Source organism: Oryzias latipes, chromosome 5 (assembly GCF_053564925.1).
Source record: "Oryzias latipes strain Hd-rR chromosome 5, Olatipes_Hd-rR_3.1".
Taxonomy (NCBI): Eukaryota; Metazoa; Chordata; class Actinopteri; order Beloniformes; family Adrianichthyidae; genus Oryzias; species Oryzias latipes.
Genome location: NC_136241.1, coordinates 19,197,349 through 19,219,931, shown reverse-complemented (window position 1 = coordinate 19,219,931; position 22,583 = coordinate 19,197,349). Strand labels below are relative to the sequence as shown.

Genomic DNA, 22,583 nt, shown 5'->3' with positions numbered 1-22,583 from the left:
CACACCCACACACACACAAGATTTTAAGTTCTTCAATGTTGTTTGTTAGAAGAATTCCAAATCTCTCCAGATTAAGCTTGGGAGCATATTTGGGGGTTTTATGCCCGTGTGTGGTTGATAGAATGAAAAACTATTTTGAGATTTTTTTTTTTTTACTTTACTGAACAAATACAAGTATACAACAAGAGAATCAACGTAGATGTAAAATAAAAGAATAATGACAAGCAGCCAGGAAGGTTGATTATAAAAATACATGTAAAGAGTTACAGATATCAAACGTTTCGGGAAGTTTTTTGTTGGTGGAACATGATACTGACTTATGTCAAAAAATTGCATCATTAAAATATAGTGTTTTATCTTTTACATTATACTATAAAGAATTTCGCCAGAAAATGTTACAAATTATTTAAAAAAATCTTGCTCTTTTTTGAGGTTCTGAAAAAAACAATAACACATAAAAATAACAAACAAATGTACTTTTTTTTTGTTGTTAATCTTGAGATGGCGTGCGTGTGTTCCGTACGTCCTCGTGCGATGACGTCTGTGTCCCAGAATGCAGTCTGGTAAACAGTCATGGAAGCACCAGGTGAAAACCTCCTCAGAGGCTGAAGACTGAACTTAAATCTTTCCTACCGCCTTCCGTCTCTTTCATTCAGCGCCTCCGTTTGTTATACAAGACAGTGGTGTCTCGTGTCGGTTTCCACCACCCACGCTGAGAGACTCGCAGTTGTCAGTCCGTGACAGCAGTTGGTGAGTTGTGTTGGGCTGTCAGGCTTACTCGCTAACGCTAATTATGGCTGGCTTTAGCTAGCAGGCTAAAACTAACAGTTAGCCAGCAGTGCTGTGCTTTCAGTTCTGTTTCAACTAAAAACATGCTCTGAACAGGACCAGTTCTGTGACACTAGTCCTCGTATATTTTTCATCAACCGAAGTGTTGATATATTATGTGTGTAGTTTACCTGGTAAAATTAGTTAGATACCGATGGTGGTGTTGTGGGGACTGAAGGTTTCACAGTCAGAAGTGAAGCAGTTGGAGATCTAACAGCGAATTTTCATTGGCTGACATGGAGTAAGTATTGCTCTTGACAGATTCTCGTATTTTTAAACATATTACTGTTTTAGGTCACATTTTCCCATCTGATATGACTACTAGTTTTGGAAAGTCCCAATCACTTTTCATATACATATTTCAAGTTATCTTACATTTTAACAACAGGAGTTCTAATTAGCTAATAATGTTAATTATTTCTCTTTTTCTTCTTCTAGCGTTAATCCCATTTTCTGAGAATCAAAATAGTCTGTTAGTTTGATCTCTCACATACAAAGAAATACTGAAATATTGTCTATTCTTTCCCAACGCAGGGAAATGTTATGAGGTTATGCCAAAAACTGTGTTGTTGTTACTCCAGTCATCTATTCTAAAAGCCATCCTAGATATCTTTCAATTATGATTTTGCTATTTTTATCCCAAATCAAAAACCTTTTCTAGGAAATATTTTCTGCAGAGCACCAGGAGTTCATTATTGGACACATACAAATACTCTATTTTTTAAAGTCGGGTTTATTGAAACTATGGGATCTAGTGAAACTGAAGACGGCTCTTAGCATGTATAAAGCCAGATACGACTTACTTCCAATAAACTTACAGCAAATGTTCAAAGAAAGAGACGGGAGTTACAATCCAAGAAAACAGCTGAATTTCAAAAAGAAGTGCATTCAAACAACAAAAAAGAAAATGTGTTTATCAAATTGTGGTGTGGATTTATGGAATGGATTGGATGAAGGTTTAAAACAAACCAAAAGTTTACATGTATTCAAAAAACCTACAAGAAGTCACTAATAGTACTGTATAAGGCCAGAAACGATTAATTAAACAAAAAATGTAACTTTTGCAGAGTTGCCTTGCAGAATTGTACCGTGAATGTTTTGTACTTATCTGTAAATAGCAATACGCGTATTGAATACGCACATCATCATGTTTTGTAAAAAGGGGTGTGAGCAGACAAGATTTCTCTTCAACCCACTCCTTTTTTTTAAGCACACTGTATTATTTTGTGTCTTTTTTAAACCACTGTGTTGATTTTTCATTTGTGTTTGAAATAAACTGAAACTCAACAGAAAAAAACAACCTGAAATTCACCTTCCTATCATCCCTGTATTTACTCTCTCTCCCACTAACTTATACCACCTCACAAGCCCAACCTAACATTACCGGTGCGACAAAAATAGTGGTCAATATTGGAGCCATCCGGTCGGACTGTTTGCAGCCAGATGCCAGCTCAGACCAGGAAAATGAAGACGTACATGGATCTATTTGTGGATTCATCAAAATGGTGCGGAGCAGGGCATTTCTGGCCTGCTGATTTTAGATTTTATGCAACAACTACAGTCTTTTTCCAACAGCATTTCTTTATCAGCTTCTCACAATGATTTGAATAAAGAAATACTCAGAAATACAGATCTAATGTTATTTCACTTTATAAAAGTCCTCCATCATGAGAACAAGGCTGCAAGAACTTGTTAAAAACATCAAAAACACAATTTTCTTTGGAGTGAGTCTTTAATGAGCATGTTTGTTAGCTTATTCAATCAATGTGTTCAAGGATGTAGTATTCAAAATGTTGTCATCTGTTAGAAATTCTGTGAAACATCATCAGAGTTTCGTATAAAATATCCACTCTAAATTTCTTTGACTGATGCTTCATCTTGTTAATTGTGTTGATTAGCATAAAAAAGTGCTACCCGGGATTCAATAATCGTGTTTGTGTGTGCTTTCTGTTTTTGTCTTCAGGCATTGTCTCCAGTGTTGGTGTGTGTGTGGAAATCATATTTAACTGATGAGGAGTGACTGATCCAGTTAAGAAAAAAACAAAACAATTTTGGTTTCCTACTTTACCAAGGTAAGATCTCACATCTGGTGCTTAAGATCACACTCAAACACACTTCTGGTTTACCATATAAAAGTTGCTGTAGAGTGCATGGCGATATTTATGACTCTGCTCTAATGGGATCTTAACATACTTTATCATTTCACAAATATACATCCATAGCTTTCTTTGTTTTTATTGTTCATCAAGCAAAAAGAAAGGGGCACATAATGAATATTTGTGACCATAAATCATATTACACATAAGTTTAACAGATGTATTCTTAGTTATTTGTTTTTAGTCTGTTAGAGCTTACAGACTGCATCTGCCTTGTCAAATGGTTTGTTTACATTTGCAACATGCGGCATAGCTGTTGTTACCAACATAAAGGTGCATAAAGAAACTAATGCTGAAGCTCAGCATTTAGATTCTGTGAATGTTATTGTGATGTTGCCTAGCTAAAAGTAGACAAGGTTGCGTTTTAAACAAAACTGAAGGTTACTCAAAATTGAAATATATTATTAGTGTTTGTAATTTAAAAGAAAAACAGTGAGTTACCTATTAGTGCCAAAGACATTAATAGACACCCGTGTTGATATACGATATTTATGAAAACATTTACTCAGATAATTATTTTGGAAAAAATGTTCCTCTCTGTGACAAGGCTTAGGTCTAACGTGTGACAAGGAAAAGTGAAAGAGTGGTTAAATATTATTTTGAGGAGTGTTTAGCCCTGCTTTCTTATTCTGAGTATTTCTAATTTTGAAAGTAACATTTATTACCATTTATATGGTCTAAAATGATCTAGCACATCTTACTTTGTTAAGCTAGACATTTAATTTTTTTTTAATATTTAAAATGTTATGCAACAAGAACTGAAAGTGATTAAGTGGCTGGATGGCTCAGTTGGCTGAGTGTAGGACTGGTACGCAGGAAACCAGTACTTGAATCCCAGAGGACGCAATGAGCCGTGGCCTCAGCCTAGGTCTCCCCGTGCCCGGACAAAACACAGGGCTGTGTTAGACCGGCCATCCGGCATAAAAATTTCTGCCACACCAACAATTCTGACATCTATTCAGATGAATCTTCTGTGTTCATGTAGATGTTTGTAGATACGTACATGTTGGAAATAATTATCATTTATATTACTATTATTAAGAAACCAGTCACTTTAAGTTTATAATGCAACAGATCTGCATTTGTCAGGGCAAAATAATAATAATTTAATTCAATTTTATTTATAAAGCCCAATATTTACTACAATAGTCGTCTCAATGGGCTTCATGCTGGTTATTGTGTTGTAAACATGAATCATAAAGAACATAAAGTCATAGAATTCAATTGCTAAACTAAACAGACTAAACTAAACTGGGCATCCCTGCTCTTAGAGCCTCCTTCGCGGTTAATAAAGAACTTTGTTGTACTAAAGTTAGCACACTTTGACTGTGTATGCTATTTAATCAGTTATAAATGTACTTATTTTTAACCCTTGTGCTATCCTATGACCTCACCCTTGCATTGACGTGTTACCCCTACCTTGACAAAGGTGGATAAAGGTGGAAAGATTTCATGTAATCCAGGGACACCAGTGAAGATCACAAATCATTGAAGAAAAAAGGTTCAGAGCACTGTCTTGTGGGTCTAGATGATCCAACTCCCAATGTTAAAGTGCCTAGGATAGCACAAGGGTTACATGACACAATGCTTTTGTGGTGTTGGATAAGTATTACTTAGTTACTTGGTGCAAATGCAACACGTTTTGTAAAAGAAAGTCTAGCTACCACAGTTAAATTTGATATTATAATCCACAAATCCAATGTCTTGGACTTGAGAGAGTATATCTGCGTCTGTGTGAAAATGTGTAGTTTCATTAGATTGTCAAAATTTGGACTTCGTGTCATTGACACCCAACTTCAGATTAGGTAACATTTCCCTTTCATTCTTTTCGAGAGGTGGTCCATACAAAATGTGTGGGTTAATAAAGCAAATGTAGAAAGGGGTCAATAATTAAGTAGCTTCTATGTGGGAAAATTAGGTTTTGTCCTTAACTTGTATTATTTTTGCCACAAAGTTTCCCACAAAGTCTCAGAAAAGACTCAACAAACCAACAGTTTTCGGTGAAATTTTTTTTAACACCTCTTTTATACCTTCAGCTGATCTCATTAAAAAGAAAAACTAGTCCACCTGTTGCATATGGATGCAGCCGCCTTGACAGTCCTTGTATCCTCTCGGATTGTGTGTAGCCAAAACAGCTCAGAAAGGGCTTGGAGATGTGACAAAAAGACGGAAACAAAACCTCCAACCTCCCCAGATGCCACTCTGATGAGATCTGATCACATGAGCCCAACCCATTAAATCCCAAAGATCATGTTGTTGATCTACTGGTAGCAGACACTTCAGGTCAGCCTCACACATTCTCGTATTTTCCTCTTCTGCTGTGCTTATTCACATAATTCCTGTATGGTATAGACGTTTACATGTATACCACTGGTTTCATAAAGGGTAATTGGACAAACACAAAGCTTTTCAATCTAACCTGTTTTAACAGGAGTCTTATTCATTTGATCTTCTCGCTGAGCTGCAAATATCAGTTTTAAGGATTAATTTCAAAATTACTTTTAAAGTGAAATAAATTCATTGTTCAGTCTCTGTTTACCTCGCTCCTGTGCAAAGCGGTACATGTACATGGCTGCAATAAATATCCATAATGAGTTAAATAGTTCCTCGTGAGTTCCTCAAACCAGTCCCAATAAAGCAGTCATTTAAAACATCTAGACACTATTTGGTTTCCTAGAACAGATGGGTATCTCATTTTTGTTCTTTTGCTGATGCTTTAATACGTAAGGGTTAATGGCCGACGAAGTATGCGTTATCACTTTTTAACGCACGACTTGGAAGCCTGAACCTTCGCGTCAGACGGTTGCTTCGGCGAAGTGCGTTAAAAAGTGATAATGCATACTTCGAAGGCCATTAACCCGCTTATACCATGGTCACTTACAAAAGAAAAAAATAGTAACCCGTTTTTAGTCCTTAATTCTTGTTTTTTTCCCAATTTGGATCGCTTTTCTCACAACAAGCGGACTATTTTTTATGTGGCGTCGCGCCGCACCACCGCTGCAGTCAAGACTTGGCGATATAAAGCGATATATATATGCCTATCTTTCCGATGGGTTTAATAAAGCATCAGTTCAGAGAGAAAGTTCACCTCTTACCGCTTTTTTTTTTTTTTTTTTGCCACATTCTTTTTATTGAATTTTCAAAGTCATAAAAAAAATACATAAACACAATTTACAATTATAAATTTCACTTGAGTCAGCCATTACAAAAATTACAACTTTATCAACAGTTTTTAGGTAATGCTTTCTCTTATTCACAGTCTTTTTTTAACCCCCCCCCCAATAACAAGAGTGCCTCTCCTTGGATATTGACAAAATGAAGAATATAACCTTAACACACTTAAAATTAAGAGAAGAAAAAATAATAAATAAAAATAAAAAAACAGAGGTCTGTGTACCATCCAAATTAACAATCAACATTCTATTCCAGAGGATCCATATTCTTTACAAAGTGTATGAAAGGTTGCCATATATTTTCAAATTCTTCTACTTTGTCTTTCAAAATATATGTAATTCTTTCTAAAGGGACCCCTGACAGCATTTGTTGGAACCATTGGTTTATGCTTGGACTGTGAGTGTTTTTCCAGCGTTTAGCAATACACATTTTAGCATGAATCAAGCTGAGATTTATAAACGCCCTCTCATCTTTGTTGTAGTGATGTATTTTAGGAAATATACCTAATAAGAAAAGCTTTGGTTCCAGTGGGATCTGTTTTAAAGTAATTTTCTCTATTGTGACTTTCACCTCTTCCCAAAAAGTTTGTATACATTTGCATTCCCAAGTACAGTGGAAGAATGTTCCTTTCATTTCCATACATTTGGAGCAAACATCTGGTATATTTCTGTTATATATATTTAAATCCGCTGGTGTTAAATATGTACGCATTAACCATTTGTATTGTGTTAATTTTAGTCTTGAGTTAATTGACACCTTTTGAGCTGCAGCACAAGCAGCCTCCCATTCCTCATTTGTAATTTGTTTTTGGAGATCTTCTTTCCAAGCATTTACTTTGTATTGTGAACTTTCATTTGAATTTGACAAAAACAGATTATAAAACTCAGAAATGGCACCTTTTTTGGAACTGTCTCTCACCATGAACTTTTCTAAAATTGAGCTTGGTGGTTTGTTGAGGGTCTTCTGTGCTTTCCTAACAAAGTTTCTGACCTGGAGAAATTTATAAAAATGTTTTTTGCTTAACTCATATTTATTTTTTAATTCTTCAAATGACATCATGATATCAGAATCTGGAGAATATAAGTCCCGGATGGCGGAAAGACCCTTTGCTGCCCATATTTTAAAGGTGGCATCCGCTCTACCTGGGGTGAAGAATTTGTTCCCCCAAATTGGGCTGTATTGTGATAGTGGTTGAGTTTGGTTCATGTAATTTAAGACTCTGAACCATATGTGTATCATGTGTTTAAGAATTGGGTTCTTTGTCTCTTTGCGCAGCTTTTTTGAGGTGTTTGAGTTAAGAAATAATGGGAGGGGCAGCTTTAGATCATGGGATTCCATTTCAACCCAATGAGGTGTATTTTTGACTGTAAAATGAAACATTATAGATCTAATCTGTGCAGCCCAGTGGTACCATTCAATGTTTGGACTTTTTAGTCCTCCTCTGTCAAAGGGAAGATATAGTAACGTCAGACGGAGTCTTGCTTTTTTGTTGTTCCATATAAACCTGGCGAAAAGTTTCTTTAGTTTTGAAAATAAGTCTAGAGGTGGTGGCAGGGGTATGTTTTGAAAAAGATAAATCAGTTTTGGGAGTACACTCATCTTTAATATATTTATTCTTCCCATTATTGAAATTGGTAGTGTCATCCATTTCTCTATGGAGCTGTTTATCTTTTCCATTAAAGGATCATAATTTGATTCCACTACCTGTTCTAGTCTTGGTCTGATGTTAATTCCCAGATATTTGGAATTGTCAACTACATTAAATTGGATAATTTCAGAAGTTGGATTTTTTCTTTCTTCTTCATTAAGTAATAAAATAGAGGATTTTGTTTGGTTAACCCTGTATCCAGAGACATCACCATATTTTCTGATTATTTCCATTAAAGAAGGTATTGATTTTCTTAATTGAGAGAGAAACACAATCACATCATCTGCATATAAAGCTATTTTGTGTTCAACTGAACCCACCGTGATTCCATGTAACCCAGTGTGGGATCGTATTGCTACTGCTAGTGGTTCGATTGCCATTGTGAATAGCAAAGGTGACAATGGACACCCCTGCCTGCAGCCTTTTGTTATGTTTATTGACTGTGAAGTGTTCCTGTTAGTCAAGATTTTTGCCTTGGCATTTTTATATATGATCTGGACCCAAATTTTAAAGTTGGTTCCACAGCCAAATTTGTCCATAACCTTAAAAAGAAAAGGCCAATGGACCTTATCAAAGGCCTTTTCAGCATCTAGTGCCAATAAACCTGTTTCTGCTTTATTTGTGTTATAATGAATAATATTTAAAACCCTTCTCACGTTGTGAAATCCTTGCCTTCCAGATATAAAGCCATTTTGGTCTCTATCAATAATGCTTGGCAACGTATTCTGTAGTCGTGTTGCCAAGAGTTTACAGATTATCTTAAGGTCAGCGTTTAACAAACTTATTGGTCTAAAATTTTCACATTTATTTGAGGGTTTTCCTGGTTTAGGTAATAGAATTATCAACGCACTGTTCATTGATGGGGGGAGATTGTTATTTCTAAATGCTTCTTGGAGCATTTCAAATATGGGTGTTATTAGTTTATTTTTAAATTCTTTATACAAATCAACTGGGACACCATCTGGACCTGCTTTTTTTCCTGATTTGAGACTATCAATAGCATGTCCAATCTCCTCTTTGCTGTTTTCCAGATTTAAAGCCTCTCTTTTGTCATCAGATATAGGTGGAATGGTTAACTGATCTAAGAAATTGTTTATGTTTTCAGTATTTGTTTTCTCTTCTGCATTGTATAACTCACTATAGTATTCTCTAAATGCTTCATTAATTTCAGTGGGATTTACAAGAGTTGTGTCATTTGATAGAATAGATGTTATTGGTGTTTTAAACTCCAATTGTTTTATCTGCCAAGCCAGCAGTTTGCCTGCCTTATCACCTTGATCATAGAAGGATTGTTTCAGCCTTAAGAGACTTGCTGCTGCTCGACCAGCTGATTGTTTATTATATTCTGCTCTTAAAGTTGCTAACTCGTTTATCAGTTGCAAATTATTTTCTTTGTTGACCTTTTCCTGAAGCGTTTTAATCTTGTGTTCCAACTGTTGTCTCTCCCCTCTCCACTTTTTTGATTTTGAACCTGTATAGCTGGTGAGACCAGTGGTGAGACCAGCTCTGCTCTATGGGTTAGAGACGGTAGCAGTGAGACAAAGACAAGAGGCTGAGATGGAGGTAGCAGAGATGAAGATGTTGAGGTTCTCCTTAGGAGTGACCAGGTTAGACAGGATAAGGAACGAGTACATCAGAGGGACGTCTCATGTTGCCTGTGTTAGCGACAAAGTCAGAGAAGCCAGACTGAGATGGTTTGGACATGTTCAGAGGAGGGATAGTGGATATATTGGTAGAAGGATGTTGGAGATGGAGCTGCCTGGCCGGAGGGCAAGAGGACGGCCAAAGAGGAGATATATGGATGTCTTAACAGAGGACATGAAGTTGGCTAACGTTAGGGTAGAAGATGTTCATGATAGAGTGAGGTGGAAAAGGATGATTCGCTGTGGCGACCCCTGATGGGAAAAGCCGAAAGAGAAAGAAGAAGAATAGCTAATGATGTGACCTCTAAGAACCGCTTTGAAAGCTTCCCATCTTATACATGCAGACGTCTGCGCCGTGTTTAATTTGAAATACTCATCAATATGTTTTCCTATATATTTGATAAATTCTTTGTCCTGTAACCATTTATGCTGGAAATGCCACCGGGGTGGGTCTTTAATAATATTTTTATCCATATATACTAAACAACATGGAGCATGGTCTGAGATCACAATGGACTCATAAAAACAACTGTTAATTTTATGACATAATTCTAAAGAGATTATTTCCTAATCAATCCTGGAAAATGTCTTATATTTACTAGAGTAGCAGGAGTAGCCCTTATCATTAAGATTTAATTCTCTCCATATGTCTAGTAAGTTCAACTCTTTAATATAACCTTGAATAACCGTTCTGCATTTATTGTGAGATTGATCTGTTCCTGTTGATCTGTCTATTTTAGGGTCTAGAGTACAGTTAAAGTCACCTGCTATGATATATTGTCCTGTGAGTGACGCTATTGTAAGAAAAACATCCTCAAAAAAATTAGCATCATCTATGTTAGGGCCATAAACATTTACAAAACATAAATCCTCTGAAAGTAATTGACCTTGAATGATTAGATATCTTCCCCATTTATCTTTTATTATATTTTTTACTTGAAAAGGAACTGTATTACGGATTGATATCATAACTCCTCTTGCATTAGAGGAAAATGGGGCTGTAAATACACTGCCTTGCCATCTTCTTTTAATACTTTTCAAATCTTTATCAAGAAGATGAGTTTCCTGCAGAAATACCACCTGACCATCCATATCTTTTATTCTGTTCATAACTTGTTTAACTTTGTTTGGATTTTGAAGACCTCTGCAGTTCCATGAAACAAACTTAATTTTTACTTCTTGTGTCATTTTCAACTACGACATACATATTAACTTGACACTTTTTTGTAGAGAGGCACAGAAAACCCTGGATGCTTGAACATGCATCAAAACAAATCCCCTTTCCCTTTGTTTAAATAAGAAAACCCTCCCCCTCCCCCCTGAAAGTCGTCTCCCGTTATCGCCTTGGACCGTTCCACGCCTGCGAGGATCGGTCCCTCCACTCACCATCGTCTTTGTTTGAACACTGGTGCTATCTCGTGTAGTAACACTCCATGATCTACCCTGAAATGTTCTCTAAAAGATTTATTCACTGATTATTTTCCACTTATCTTCATTATCTTCAACATGGTCTTTCCCTCCCCCGTTAACTGTTGCCACAAACTTTAAAGGTATCCCCGATATTACTTGCTTATTCACTAATAATACACATATATGACATCTCCGTGGGTATATATTTACGCTGTGTCCTCCTGGATATTCTCGACAAACTTCTGTGCTTCAGCTGGACTTTTAAAGGTGTGGGTGCGATCTTTGTAGGTCACCAGCAGTTTTGCAGGATGAATCAGCCCGTGCCGAATGCCCCGGTTACGCAGCTCCCGGCGCACCGGGTCAAACTGCTTCCTCAGCTGGTGAAGCCCCGTGGCTAAATCCGGGAAAAATCGAACCTGTTTTCCTTTATATTTTATGTCTTTGCTGTTTTTTGCTGCCACCGCGACCGCTTGCTTCTCCCTGTAATCTGCGAACTTCATTATTAATGTTCTCGGTGGCGCTCCAGGTTCCCTCAATGGTCCGACCCGGTGTGCTCGCTCGATCTTCACCGTCGCTCCTCGCGCCTGCATATTTAATGCCTCCGGGATCCACTTCTCCAGGAATGTGTACGGGTCTTCTCCTTCGGCCCCCTCCGGCAGCCCGACCAGCCTCAGATTATTTTGTCTGGATCTGGTTTCCAAGTCCAGGAGTTTGTCTTCCATCCCTCTTTGTTTGGACTCCAGCGCGCTCACTTTGGCCTGTAGGCTGGCAACATCCTCTTCTGCACGTGATGTGCGCATCTCCACTTGCGAGATTCGTTCCGTGAACTCACTCATTTCTTTTTTTATATCTCCGATTGCGGTCCCGATTCCATCAAAACGAGTTGTGAACTCATCCCGCATAGCTCCAATGGCAGCCAGGATCTCATCCGCTTTGGATCTCTCCAACTCCGGGTTCCGTTCTCCTTTACCTTCAGCCATGTTGCCAGCCTCAGTTCTTTGGGAACTGCTCCGAGTTTGAAAGTCTGTCAGCTTTGGCTGGTTGTTGGTATCCGGCCTTTGTTTGTTTCCCCTCGGCATTCCTTTTATGTTCTCAAACCCCTTTACCTAAGTTTTGGGGGAGATTGGAGTATTTTCGCAGGATTTAAGTGTCGGGATAGCAGAGCAGTGACTATTGCGTCTGCTCAGGTGGTCGCCATAACAGGAAGTCTCCTTACCGCTTGTTTTGTCCAAATGATGAAGTAAAAAGTTGTTTTAAAGACGCTGGCGCAGTGATACAAAACATTTAAGCTAGGTGACCAGAACTTATTTTTTCACCGTGCAGTTATCCTGTGGTATATCACTTTTTAATGCACACCCAGCAGCCAATCAGAATCGAGTATTCACCCGGACCATGGTATAAAGCAGATTAATCTGTGGTTTTAGTGTATGGTTGTACATGACAAAAGAGACCTATTCATAATTTTATTTAAATTATTTGATTCATGTCTTTGGGTGAATGATTGTATTTGGTATTCTACAGCGAAGGAAGGAGAAACGTCTTGGGTAAAATTTTTGTGGCGGCTTGGGTGTTCCTATTAAGAGACTTGATGTGTATTCAGACTGGACTTCAAGTGAACCAGAGTTTATTTCCTCCGATAATTCGAAACAAATTTTCTTTCTGAATACATCCGACCGGACCCTGCTTCCGGACCAGAAACTACTCTCAGACAGAATAGGTATGAAGACACAGATGAGCAGTGGACAAATGTAAAGCGACGATTATCGTGTTATCAAACAGAAAAAAAGAGTCAAGCTGTTTACTTGTTAGAATGTTTATTTTAACACCACTAAAAACACATCCTACATACTTTTCTGTGTCTCATTATGCGACACGCGCCCAGCACTGCAGTAATGTCAACCTAAAAGTTATCCTGTACTTTCCTTAACAGAATTCTCTTAAAATAATGTCATAAAACCACAACGACGAGACACAGCAACTAATGGAGATGTGCTTAGATGAATGCAGACACATTAGAGCTATTTTTAAGGTGACACACATTGCCTCTGACTGTTTTCCTGACAATCTGTATGTCATAAACACCTAGCAGCGTACCTTCATACCCGAAATCTCCTGCAGTTGCTAGCATCCTTTGAATTAAAGCACACTCGACACGTCCCCTAGCCAGTAACCACCTTGCAACATGCCTCCACCGTAAAAAAAGAACAAGAAAAAAGTTTTGTTCCTGACATTCAAAAGTGGTAATTGAAATATAAAGTTTTAATAAATTAACTGTCCCGATAAGAATTGAAAAGTGCAGCACGTCTGTCTTTCTCTAGTTGTTTTGACCCGCCCTCATAGTTCCTGGCCAATGACTGACGAGATCTTTGCTCACGTGGTTTTGTTTAGCTTTGGTTCATAACAGAATGGGCCACTTAATGACGGTCTGAAGACAAACCAAACGCAAGGTTCGGGACTCGATCTGGAACAAAGGATTTTTTGCAGTCTCAATACACCCTTAAAGTCTCTGTGCAGGGGGAGGCTGAAGTTGCCCTTCTTGTTTGACAAACTGACAGATGGTTGTCTCTTTAGATTTACAAAAAGGAAAAAAAGCCGTCATTTCACGTCATTCATCATAAACAACAAACTTCTAATTTTGAAATCGTCTTGTCATCAGTCAGGTCAATATGTATGACTGATTTTATCTACGTATAGGATGCTTCTGTAGAAAGAAATCTGAAAAAGAAAAAGTCTTCACGGTGAAAGTAGAATGAAGCTTTTTTAGCAGAAGGAAATGTGTTGTTTGTATCTCTGATGTAGCTTTACTCAAATGCCACAGGGGTTTTCTTGTATTTCTGAGTATTCCTTTTTTCAAATCATTCTGAATCTGTAGCAGATGAAAAAGTGCTATTTGAAAAAGCTTGTAGCGGTGACATAGGTGCTACTGTCGGCGTGCCTCAAGCTCCCTGATTTGCAGACAAATAGATCCATGAACGTCTTTTCCTCGTCTGAGCTGTAATCTGGCTCAAACTGTACGGCTCGATAGCTCTGATATTGCTCATGATGTTTTGTTGCATTGGTAATGTTAGGTCGGGGTTGAGAGGGGCTGTGAACTAGTAGGAGATAGTATTAACAAAGGAATGATGGGAAGTCAGGTAAATTTTGGCTTAAAATGGCAAAATTACAATTAAAAGAATGTTGGGAAAACTTTAAAATAGATCAAATTAGGATTGGAGTTTGACTTTAAGAGTCCATGTGTCATTTTTATAAAGTAGAAAGTGCATTTTAGTTTTGCAGTTATTCACAAGTAAGGATGGGAAGAATTCTGCCTCTTGTATACATGGACAGATAATATTATTTTAAAAAAAAAATCCGGTGTTTTCCCAGTATTTTTAATGTACACTTAATCAACGAATCCAATGTTTATTCTTCATAAAATCTTAAGCTTTGAAAATGACGTCAAAATCAAATATTTTTTGAGGATGGTCATATTAGCAATATAATTTTGCCGTCTTTACTTGTTTGTTTTTTGAATCATTAAATCAACTCATTTCAGTTCAATTTCATAACCCAAAACCACAACAGTCGTCTCAATGGGCTTCGTTCGTACGGTAAATTATTTGACTATTTTAAAAAAAAAAAACTGGTAAATAAATTATCTTATGCTTGAAAATAATTATTACGACTTTTTTTTTTATAAAAAAGAAGGAATTTGATTATGAGGAATACAATCTTTTATCAAACGGCACCGGAAATAAACAAACGTGAACTTAGAAAAAAATGTAAACGTGTTCCACCGTAACATTTAAGTTGCTTATACTATTAAAAAAAAATCGTCCGAATAAGTAATTGATGAAAGCTCATTTAGAAGTTTATCAACGTTTTCCTTATGTCATTTTATTTTTGAACGGAATTCACGTAACGAATCAGCGCTCTTTCGTCAATAGAAATGAATGAGAAAGTCAACGCTCCCATGCCGGGCGCAGGCAGAGCTGACTCCTCTGTTGTTACATTGTAGCGGAAAGAATGTCGGAAAGGGCCGAGGATGACGTCAGGGGGGAGCAGCGCCGAGCGGCCAGGCAGCAGCTGAAGCAGCAGCAGATCCAGCGGGGAGAAGGCTCCACAGCAATGGCGACTGTTGCGGAGCGGAGATCGTTGCCTAGTCCTGAAATAATGCTGGGACAGCCTTGGAGCAACTGGGTCGACGCCGCCAAACTCCACGGACACGACGGTGAGTTCACCAGCGTCCCGAATGTGCGCGAGAAAGCGCGGTGGAGCGCGACAGTTGCCAGTTCTGTCCTTTTTTGGCCGATTGCATGCAGTTTTAGGTTGAATATGAAGAAACGCTACTGGTAGCAACAGAACGGGCAGGCGAGCAAGTGCAAGTGTTTATGTGTCTGTGTGTCGGATCGCCTCATTTCAGGTGCTGAATCGGAAGAAAGTTTCAAAGAGTTGGGGAAAAATCGAGAAGCCATGCGTTTGTGCATAGAAGGTGAGTAGGTTTTTTTTTCTCTTATCCGCTCCAGGGCCAAAGGTGTATTTTGGTTCAAGAGGTTTGTACACAATATACACACACGGACTCAAAACACTTTGCACGCGCAGTTCAGTTTGTATTTAGTTCTTTCAAACACGCGCATCAAAAACTGGACGCATAACCGGATACTGTCAGTCGATGCTTTTATTTTGAATTGAGTTTTTGTACTTGTATGAGCTTAGCAGTATGTATATAACATCTGACTGCATCCTATACTCGTAGGTAATAATGAATCATGTGTTTAACAGTTAAACGTTCATGTTCTGTCATAGTAAACAGAAAACTTATTCTTAATTTAATTTGCACCTTTTACATTATATATATATATATGTGTATATATATATATATATATATATATATATATATATATATATATATATATATATATATATATATATATATATATATGTGTGTGTATATATATATATATATATATATATATATATATATATATACACACACACATATATATATATATATATATATATATATATATATGTGTGTGTGTGTGTTTTCTTTCTCTCTCACAGCATCGCAGCAAATACTGTATATAATCTAAACAAAGTCTAACACTTGATCTATAGTCTGTTCAGAAAGATTTCAACAAAGAACATTTACTCAAGTGTTGATCCATTTTAATACTCCTTTAACTTAATACTAAATTATGAAGGTTTAAAAATTAAAAATATTTGTACTGGGAAAAATTGAAAAGGTATTAAGAGGGTTTTGTGTGGGTTTTCAGAACAGACGTTACTAGAGATGCACGTCGATAGTCGAGTCTTAAAGTTACATTGGATGTATAGCAGTCATAAATGCGACAGCACATCCGTTTCTCGTTTGTCCAATTTGCAATATTGGGTTCAGAATATGGGCTGTAGCAAGTCATTTTGATGATTCGATTTATATTGTAATTTGTGCTTGCTGATCTGATTCATAGTCAGTATGGGTTCATTTTGAACGATGGGATTTACTTACCCAAAATCAGTTCAGGACATCTTTAGCCAAAAATTCAACCAGTGAGCCTCAGGCTTTGTCTAAATTCCCTCAATACTTTCTAACTATTAAAAAAAACTTTATATTGCGCTGAACAAACTAGGGCCCTGGATTTTAAAAGCAATTTGGACATCATACTCACTCTGTTTTATTTTGATGGCAAAAATTAAGTCAAGGATTTCACAAAGTGAAAACCTATATATGAGCTTTTTATGATAACTATTTATGAATCCACTGTGATGTAATGATGAAAATATTGATGGTTTGAAAAAAGCAAAACTAATTTAAATACATTTACAATTTTTCAAACAGAATGCATTGTGGTCTATGTTCCCCAATCTAGTGAGCGTTGATTCACAGTGGTTTTTTCACAGATACTTGTGGGAGATTTGTAGGGCACTCGATTTTGTATTTGTAGATGCGGGCAGCCCTACAAAATGGCGAAGGCATTATATAGTGCACTATGTAGTGAGTAGTGAAGGAATTCGGACACAACCTCAGAGATAAATATCTGGGTACAGAAGAACAGTGCAGGTGAAGTTTTCCCGATTCCTTGTATTTCTTGCAAGATAATCAAGTGTTAATTAAATATGTGTACAAACAAGTAAACATGAATTAATGGCAAATCCATTCACATTGTAGTTTCCTAAAATTCAGCCCACTGTTGTTTTTCCACATAAAATTAATCAAACAGAACATTATTAGAAGATTCTAACACACTGTATGGTCACATATTTTTGTAAGTTTCCACACATTGGACTGTAATGATGGACTGATCATTTTTTGCTGTGATGGCACTTTACTGTAACTCAATCCAAATGGTGTTTTCCAATATTAATACAATCGATTTATTTCATTTAGAAACAATTGTATAATTGTATAGTTTGATTCCTTTAACAACTTTTCTCAGACAGATCGCTCTGGTTGGATCGAAGGGATATATATTAATTTAAGTCAATTAATCGTTACACCCCTAATTCAGCCTAAAAGTCATTGCATGGGAACATCCCTACAACAGTAAAATGCATTTTTTCCCCACTATGTTTACATGGCTTTCTAAGTGTGTTGTAAGTGGATAGATATAGCATGTCTTTGGCAAATAAATAACTGTTACTCTTGAGGAATCACAATTTTCAGATAACCATAAAACAAGTTTACAGGCAATTAAGAAACCTAGTTATTAAAACGCAGTCTGTCTGGAGCAAGTGAGTCATTTTATTTTTCTCTCCATTTTATTCTTTTAAAAAAAAACATAGTTTGCACATTTTTACAGAACTAAAGCTGGAAAAAAAACATCTCCCGAAAAAGTAAAGGCAACTCCAAGCAGTAAATAAGTTTAATTAATGAATTTTGTTGTATTTTTCTTTTACCCTATTAATGCATTTGCATCAAAACAGCTTTTAGGACAATCTGCTTTAAACTGGCTGCTTTTGAGAGTTGTAAACTTTTTATTTTCCCATATTAAATGTCAGAACCATGCCCAAAGGTATTTTAAATAACTTAACTAACACAATTTTTATGTCTTTGTCAAGTAAACATAAGCCAGGCAAGTCACATGTGACTTTTGTGTAATAGGAAACCACTCCTGCCATTAAAACAGTAATATTAAGATGGACATTCATATTTGACATCTGCTTGAAAAATAAGAAAATTGGGGTGAAAAACCTTTTTTTTCTGTTGCCATATAGAAAAAGGACAATTTTAAGCACGGCATCACTCATTTTGTATCTGACTACACAATTGTCATAAATGTGTTAGTGTGTTTACCATATGGTTGAATATCCTGAAATATTTGGAGGACATGCATTTTTAAATTTCAAACAAAACATCAATTTGATAAAGTTCTCTGTATTAAGGAGTGTCATCCTATCGCACATAGAAAAACTGTCAGGAAAGGTGACATTATTTTGTCACACAATCATGCCATACAGAGTAGCAAAGCAAAGGCTTTTTGCCTGACGGTTGTGGCTTATCCAGAGTCGCTTTGGTCAAAAACTGCAAACATATCCTCGGATCTTCTTTCTCTTTCGGCTTTTCCCATCAGGGGTCGCCACAGCGAATCATCCTTTTCCACCTCACTCTATCATGAACATCTTCTACCCTAACGTTAGCCAACTTCATGTCCTCTGTTAAGACATCCATATATCTCCTCTTTGGCCGTCCTCTTGCCCTCCTGCCAGGCAGCTCCATCTCCAACATCCTTCTACCAATATATCCACTATCCCTCCTCTGAACATGTCCAAACCATCTCAGTCTGGCTTCTCTGACTTTGTCGCTAACACAGGCAACATGAGCCGTCCCTCTGATGTACTCGTTCCTTATCCTGTCTAACCTGGTCACTCCTAAGGAGAACCTCAACATCTTCATCTCCGCTACCTCCATCTCAGCCTCTTGTCTCTGTCTCACTGCTACCGTCTCTAACCCATAGAGCAGAGCTGGTCTCACCACTGTCTTGTACACCTTTCCTTTGAGTCTTGCTGGCACTCTTCTGTCACACAACACTCCTGACACTTTCCTCCAACCGCTCCAACCTGCCTGCACTCGCCTCTTCACCTCTTTTCCACAATCCCCATCACACTGAACTGTTGACCCCAAGTACTTAAACTCCTGCACCTTCTTCACCTCAGCCCCCTGTAACCTAACGCTTCTACCTTGATCCCTCTCGTTCAGACACATGTATTCTGTCTTACTACGACTGACCTTCATACCTCTTCTTTCCAGAGCAAACCTCCACCTCTCTAGCTGTTCCTCCACCTGCTCTCTACTCTCACTGCAAATTACAATGTCATCCGCAAACATCATTGTCCAGGGAGATTCCTGTCTTACCTCGTCTGTCAGCCTGTCCATCAGCATAGCAAACAAAAAAGGACTCAAAGCTGATCCTTGGTGTAGTCCCACCTCCACCTTGAACTCCTCTGTCTGACCTACAGCACATCTCACCACCGTCATACTTCTCTCATACATGTCCTGAACTACTCTGACATACTTCTCTGCCACTCCAGACGACCTCATACAGTACCACAGCTCCTCCCTCGGCACCCTGTCATACGCCTTCTCTAAATCTACGAACACACAATGCAGCTCCTTCTGACCTTCTCTGTACTTTTCCATCAACATTCTCAAAGCAAAAATGGCATCAGTGGTGCTCTTACGGGGCATGAAACCACACTGCTGCTCACAGATCTCCACCTTCTTCCTAAGCCTGGCTTCCACTACTCTTTCCCACAGCTTCATTGTGTGGCTCATCAACTTTATTCCTCTATAGTTGCTGCAGTTCTGCGTGTCACCCTTGTTCTTAAAGATCGGAACCAGAACGCTTCTCCTCCATTCCTCAGGCATCTTCTCACTCTCTAAAATCCTATTGAACAACCTTGTTAGAAATTCCACTGCTGTCTCTCCTAAGCACTTCCATACCTCCACAGGTACGTCATCAGGACCAACGGCCTTTCCGCTCTTCATCCTTTTCAGAGCCTTCCTAACCTCATCCTTTCCAATCTCTGCTACTTCCTGCTCCACAACAACCACATCCTCCTCCCTTCTTTCCCTGTCATTTTCCTCGTTCATCAGCTCCTCAAAATACTCCTTCCATCTTTTCTGTACACTCTCCTGGGTTGTTAGCACCTTTCCATCTCTGTCCTTAATCACCCTTATCTGTTGCACGTCCTTCCCATCTCTGTCTCTCTGTCTGGCTAGCCTGTACAAGTCCTTCTCTCCTTCCTTTGTGTCTAACCTGTCATATAGCTCATCGTAAGCTTTCTGTTTGGCCTTTGCCACCTCTCTCTTCACTCTACGCTGCGCTTCCTTGTACTCCTGTCTACCTTCCTCAGTCCTTTCTACATCCCACTTCCTTTTAGCCAACCTCTTCCTCTGGACGCATTCCTGTACTTCCTCATTCCACCACCAAGTCTCTTTACCGTCTTTCCTCTTTCCAGATGACACACCTAGCACCTTCCTACCTGTTTCCCTGATAATCTCTGCTGTAGTTTCCCAGTCCTCTGGAAGCTCATCCTGACCACCCAGGACCTGCCTCAACTTCTGCCTAAATTCCTCACAAGTTTCTTCATTCTGTAGCTTCCACCACTTGGTCTTCTTTTCTGTTTTCCCTCTCTTCTTCTTCCTGACCTCCAGAGTCATCTTACACACCACCATGCGGTGCTGTCTGGCTACACTCTCTCCTACCACCACTTTGCAGTCATTAACCTCTCTCAAATGACCTCGTCTACATAGGATGTAGTCCACCTGAGTACTCCTACCTCCACTTCTGTATGTCACTCTATGTTCCTCTCTCTTCTGGAAGTAAGTGTTGACTACAGCCATTTCCATCCTCTTCGCAAAGTCCACCACCATCTGTCCCTCCAGATTCCTTTCCTTCACACCAAACCTGCCCATCACCTCCTCATCACCTCTGTTGCCCTCACCAACATGCCCATTAAAGTCTGCTCCAATAACAACTCTCTCTCCTCTGGGGATACTCTCTATGACCTCATCCAACTCACTCCAGAATCTCTCCTTCACTTCTAACTCACAGCCAACCTGTGGCGCATACCCACTGACTACATTCACCATCACCCCTTCGATTTCTAACTTTAAGCTCATCATCCTGTCTGAGACTCTTTTCACCTCTAGAACACTGTTTACAAACTCCCCCTTCAGAATCACTCCTACCCCGTTTCTCTTCCTATCAACACCATGATAGAACAGTTTGTATCCTCCTCCAATACTACGTGCCTTGCTGCCCTTCCACCTTGTCTCCTGCACACACAGTACATCTACCTTCCTTCTCTCCATCATGTCTGCCAGCTCTCTGCCTTTCCCTGTCATTGTGCCAACGTTAAGAGTCCCTATTCTCAAACCTATGTTCCTGCCTTTTCCCTTCTCTCTCTGGCCACGGACCCTTCTGCCTCCCCTCTTTCTTCCACCAACAGTAGTCAAATTTACACCGACACCCTGTAGGTTAACAGCATCGGTGGCGGTCGTTGTTAACCCGGGCCTCGACCGATCCGGTATGTCTAAAGTGTTGTGGATGATTCGCATGGTTATTTTGGCAATTTTTTACGCCGGATGCCCTTCCTGACGCAACCCTCTCTATTTATCCGGGCTTGGGACCGGCACAGAAGTTACTGGCTTGCAACCCCTGTGGCTAGATTGCAAACATATCCTCGGATGGTTGCACCATTTTAGCAGCATCTGTCCAAGAGACTTCCTGTGGAAACTTGCATCTTTGATGTTTAGGGGTTTCCACAAGTTTTAGGATATGAGCAATAAACACAGCCGAAATCATTTCTAAAAATGAGCTAAAATTGATGTTATTGAATGTTCACGGAGTTTGAACCATAAATACACTTGTAGTCTAGTTGTTTGCCATTCCGTTTTTCCTGCTACTCCTAAGAGTATTGGAAGAGTGTGGTCACAAGGAGGTGGGCCAGAATACCTGTGGACAGGTGTGGAAGTCTCACTGACCGTTACAGAATCCTTTTTAGTGGATCAATTGTTGTTTGAAAACATAGTAAAGTAGGGAGATACATCATTTTTGTCCAGACCTTTCTTGTGAGTTTTTTGGTATCATTCTGTTAGACAACAGCAGAACTGTTAAGTTATTTTACTATGGAGAGAAATTAGACTCAGTCGGATTTGTGCGTGCATAATTCTTGATTTGTGCGTAAATTAGGATTTGTGTATGCATATTCTTGCTTTGTGCGTGCGTAAATTAGGATTTGTGCATAAATTTGGATTTGTGCGTGATTTGTTACTCACATAATACGTTTTGTGTATAAGTTAAAAAAATATAAAATGAAAAAAAATACAAAATGTAATTTACGTATGCACAAATTAAGATTACAACAGCTTGAAACTACTTACACACACACATCTTTAAAAAACACGCACGAATCCCTTGTTACGCACACACGAAGCCAAAGTTACGCACGGATCTACCGTGAGACTGTTTTCACGTCTCACAAATTCGTCCGTAAGTGCTGCGTTTAAATACCAGTGGAATGCTCGGTCATTAGAATTTTCCTATCAGCCCTCCATTCTAAACATATTTCCTTCAGTGGGTGTAGCAGGGCTTAAAAAAACTTTAAAGGAAAATAAAAATTATTATCTGAGAATATGACGTTCACTTTTAAACGCTAATATATATATTAAAAGTATATTATTCTCAGAGACACCGAATTGATACAAAATGCGTAACAGGGACGACCAGTAGGGGGCACTCT

At 38.5% G+C, this 22,583-nt stretch overlaps 1 protein-coding gene across 2 annotated transcripts in view; it reads left to right on the top strand.

Annotated features, from left to right (window-relative positions):
- The first annotated feature begins 539 nt into the window (after nt 1–539).
- atxn7 (ataxin 7) overlaps nt 540–22,583 on the top strand; it is a 42,530-nt gene continuing 20,486 nt past the window's right edge. Inside the window, exons 1-4 of one of the 2 annotated variants that reach the window (XM_020703287.3) lie at nt 540–750; nt 2,792–2,900; nt 14,857–15,069; nt 15,262–15,330. In XM_020703287.3, coding sequence (XP_020558946.1) covers nt 14,865–15,069; nt 15,262–15,330 — 274 coding nt within the window. In that variant the 5' untranslated portion in view covers nt 540–750; nt 2,792–2,900; nt 14,857–14,864. Of the gene's footprint in view, nt 1,070–2,791; nt 2,901–14,856; nt 15,070–15,261; nt 15,331–22,583 lie in introns of both variants that reach the window. The other variant, XM_078948017.1, reaches the window with a different exon arrangement.